This window comes from Mytilus trossulus, chromosome 7, assembly GCF_036588685.1.
Source record: "Mytilus trossulus isolate FHL-02 chromosome 7, PNRI_Mtr1.1.1.hap1, whole genome shotgun sequence".
NCBI lineage: Eukaryota > Metazoa > Mollusca > Bivalvia > Mytilida > Mytilidae > Mytilus > Mytilus trossulus.
In genome coordinates, this window is record NC_086379.1 from 45296724 (window position 1) to 45300567 (window position 3844).

At 30.7% G+C, this 3844-nt stretch overlaps 1 protein-coding gene across 1 annotated transcript; it reads left to right on the forward strand.

Moving 5' to 3' along the window:
- Positions 1 to 271: 271 nt before the first annotated feature.
- On the forward strand, positions 272 to 3617 carry LOC134726437 (acid-sensing ion channel 5-like). The gene is made up of 2 exons (XM_063590839.1): positions 272 to 1455; positions 3056 to 3617. Exons 1-2 carry the CDS (start codon positions 1340 to 1342, stop codon positions 3615 to 3617), a joined length of 678 nt encoding a protein of 225 aa, XP_063446909.1. The 5' UTR covers positions 272 to 1339.
- Positions 3618 to 3844: the final 227 nt, after the last annotated feature.

Below are 3844 nucleotides of genomic sequence, written 5' to 3' on the forward strand. Positions count from 1 at the left end.
CCCGTAGACCATAGAGCAGGCAACAGCCGGAGGCCACCAATGGGTCTTCAATGTAGCGAGAAACTCTTACACCTGCAGGCGTCCTACAGCTGGCCCCTTACAAATATGTATACTAGTTCAGTGATAATAAACGTCATACTTAATTATACACAAAACTAAAACTAAAAACAAAGGCCAGAGGCTCCTTATTTGGGAAAGGCGCAAAATTGCGGAGGGGTTAAACCTCAACCCCCTATACCTCTAGCAAATGTAGAAAAGTAAACGCATAACAATACGCACATTAAAATTCGGTTCAAGACAAGTCCGAGTCTGATGTTAGAAGATGTAACAAAAGAAAATAAACAAAATGACAATAATACATAAATAACAACAGACTACTAGCAGTTAACTGATATGCCAGCTCCGGAACCTCAATTTAACTGATTGAAAAATTATGTCTTCATCATATGAATATCAGACATAATCCTTCCCGTTAGGGGTTTCGTATTATACTATCTAAAAATATATGAGAAGAACATAACCCGTGTCATGCCAACAAATGTTTTATGAATTTTGAACATATTTTGTATTATATGGTTCAATGAATCCAGATGCTATATGAGGATTCTTTGATATTTACTCGCCACTGGCTATTGGACAAACTACTTATCTTAATAGTTATTTATTTCTGTTCTATCTACTTAAACAGTTCACCTTTTGACTATATATACTGTATATTTTTATTTTATTGTCAATGCAGAATAAGTAACACCAGAAACAACACTAAAAGCCGTAGCAAGCATTATAAGATCTGTCGTTGCTTTCTATGTTATATTTAATAAAGTATATGATCATTCTACATTCCATCCATAGAAGCCTTATTCCACCTGGTCATACAGGTAATACGATAATTCTAAAATAAAAGTCGATAGATGTAGCTGAATAAGGTAATTGATCTTAATTGTTTGATAACCATATTATTTATTCAGATTGTGATGCATCAAATATGGGACAATAGACAAACACAAATTACAATAATAAGCGTTTCCGTTAATTTTGAAATATATGGATTTACTAATGTGAGTACGTCAAAACTATAACCGGTTGATGTAGTCTATTTGAGATAGTAATGGAATCGTAAATAGTATTTCCGGACAATGAATAAAAGATCATTCTATATTATACCATCAGTTTTGTTTGTTTTGTCCGTTTGAAACGAAAAGTTGAAATATTGCGCATGTTATAGAACAATTTATAGGATACATAAATATTATACTTTAAATGTGATTTAACATAATCAAAATTTGTTTAATTTCTATCATTTTAAAATGTTTGATGATTTTCACAAGTACAGTTAACAATGTCAGTAACAGTGGAACAAAATGATAATGTCTTATCTTTATGGAAGGATTTCAGTCAGAGCACAGGGTTCCATGGGATAAATAAATTGTCACATTCAACAAATAAACTTAGATTGTAAGTACTAGGATTTAAAACAAATTATAAACGTTTCATATTATTAGAAACTTTCTAACATGTATATTTTGAGGTATTATTATACCATGACTGGTTTACAATAAATGATATTGGTATATTCGCTTGTGTCATTTTTTTTTTAGATTTTCATGCAATCGAGACGAACAGTAAAAACATAAAAAGTTAAACATACTGTTGTTCTCTAGGATGAAAACAAGTGGCTATCCTATATCTCTAACACAGATGAATAAAAAGAGGCTAACAATAGCAAAGCGACATTCTTATTCGTTAGTCAAAAGTAAACCGACAAGGTTAAAACATTGAAAACTTAAGATCGAGCAAGACGAACCACACCAAAAAAAAAGTTACTGAAGAGCTCTCAGAATTGCTTTCATTAAACTTTTTTCTCTAAAATTGAAAAACACCTACATGTAATGGTATAAAGAAAAGAAAATTCTCGCTCAACGTTGTAAGAGTTGCTGATTGTGTTGAGACTTGCCGTTTGCATATTTCAAATGAGGAAAAAGAAAAAAAAAAAAAAAAAAAAAACCTGCAACAATGCAAAATAAGATGCAGTTTGAAGGTTAAAAAAATTGAAAAGCAATAAAAAGAATTATCCATACCTTCTCAATTTTTTAACGTACTAGTGTATACAAATACATATTTGTTTTTGTTTTGTGATTTTGAAATGTTTACATTTTGACTTAAACTCATATTTTTGCTTCTAAAATCTCTTTTAAGTTAAAGATCAATTGTAATTTTGTTTTGTCCCTTATTTGCATTCTAATAGAAGCCAAACAAAAAACCGAAGGTATATAATGTCAATAATTTTTATATCAATCTAATACCTAAGTACTCCAGGAAGTCAGTCCACGATCTAATCATTATTAAGAATGTTCATGATCATCATAATCTTGTAGCTCTTTAATCGTTAGTATTATCATGATGTTATTTAATACATATAAACATAGTTAAGATGAAATAAACTAACACAAGATATAACGTATAGAATAAATAAATTACATTTTGATTTTAAAATAATTTAATTTTGGATATAACGCGTCTTCTGATTGGCTGACGTTATTTTGTGAGAAGCCCATATACATAATTTAGTGATGTGACCGTGACGTCATCAACGTTTTTTCATTGTTTTCTACGGTTTAAAATGGAAATTAGAATTAAATTATAAGAAATGACTGTAATATTTTTTTCTGTCTATTCGAAATAACATCAACAAAATGTGGTGCACACTGTTCAATAATCCGCTACTAGCGTTATTCAGTGTGCACCAAATTTTTTATGTTATTTCTTCATAGACAGAAAAAATATTGCAGTCATTCCTTAAATAAATTCATACGTCGTTGCAATTAATTGTTAATTTTTACGACACTTATAGTGAGTGGTTTATCTAGCGTTAAAACCAGGTTTAATCTACTACTTTCTACATGAGGAAATACCTGTTCAAAGTCAGCTGTTGTCCATTCGTTTGATGTGCTTCAGCTTTTGATTTAACCATTTGGTTGGAGACTTTCTGTTTTGAATTTTCTCGGAGTTCAGCATTTTTGTGATATTACTCTGACTAGTACGTTTATCATTTCAGAATAATTTGGTCTATTATCTTGGTAGCTTGCACAACTTTTTTAGCCATGTTTGTAACAACACAAATAATTGACTACTACAATTATCCAGTAAATACAAATATGTACACAGAAAAACATACAGAGATGCAATTTCCAGCAATCACAATTTGTAACTTGAATTCTTTGAAACGTAACTCAATTTTGAACGATACGAGGATAGAAAATCATTACCTTAAACTAAGCTTACTTGATTGGTATGCCACACCCAGTAATTGGTCTGATCCGTTTTTCAAAGAACAAAATTTCTTTGAAAATAGAACATTAAACACTGTCCTCAAAGACCACAAAAGCCGCTCTCAAATATGGGAGTTTCAAGGACGTAATTTGGATGCAAAAGAGTATGTGTCATTTTTGATACTGAGGAGTGGTCCATGTCTTACATTCGATCCAAATGACCAAATAACAACCGACATCACAGGTTCAAATTTTAACTTGAATGCATGGATTGATATTGATGCAGAGAACGATTACTTTGGAGAATCGTATGGTACAGGAATAAAGGTAAACGTTAAGATATGTTAACTTATGTGTTTTCTTTCACGTTTTAATAATGTCAAACAGAAATCTACATCGTGCACAAAAAGCAAAGATATAATATCACAGTGAACATTTATGTATTATGACAACCATGATCAATAATGTGGTCATTTATATAAATTTCCAGTTTACAAAACTTTAAATATATCGACAAACTAAGGATGTTTTTATCACAGACATAGATTACCTTAGCCGTATTTGGTACAATTTTT

Excerpts from the sequence above, each read along its gene's own strand:
- LOC134726437 (XM_063590839.1), top strand. The coding sequence starts at position 1,340 with ATGTCAGTAACAGTGGAACAAAATGATAATGTCTTATCTTTATGGAAG. Across the intron at positions 1,456-3,055 it reads TCAACAAATAAACTTAGATT|AATAATTTGGTCTATTATCT; the intron begins GTAAGTACTAGG and ends TTATCATTTCAG.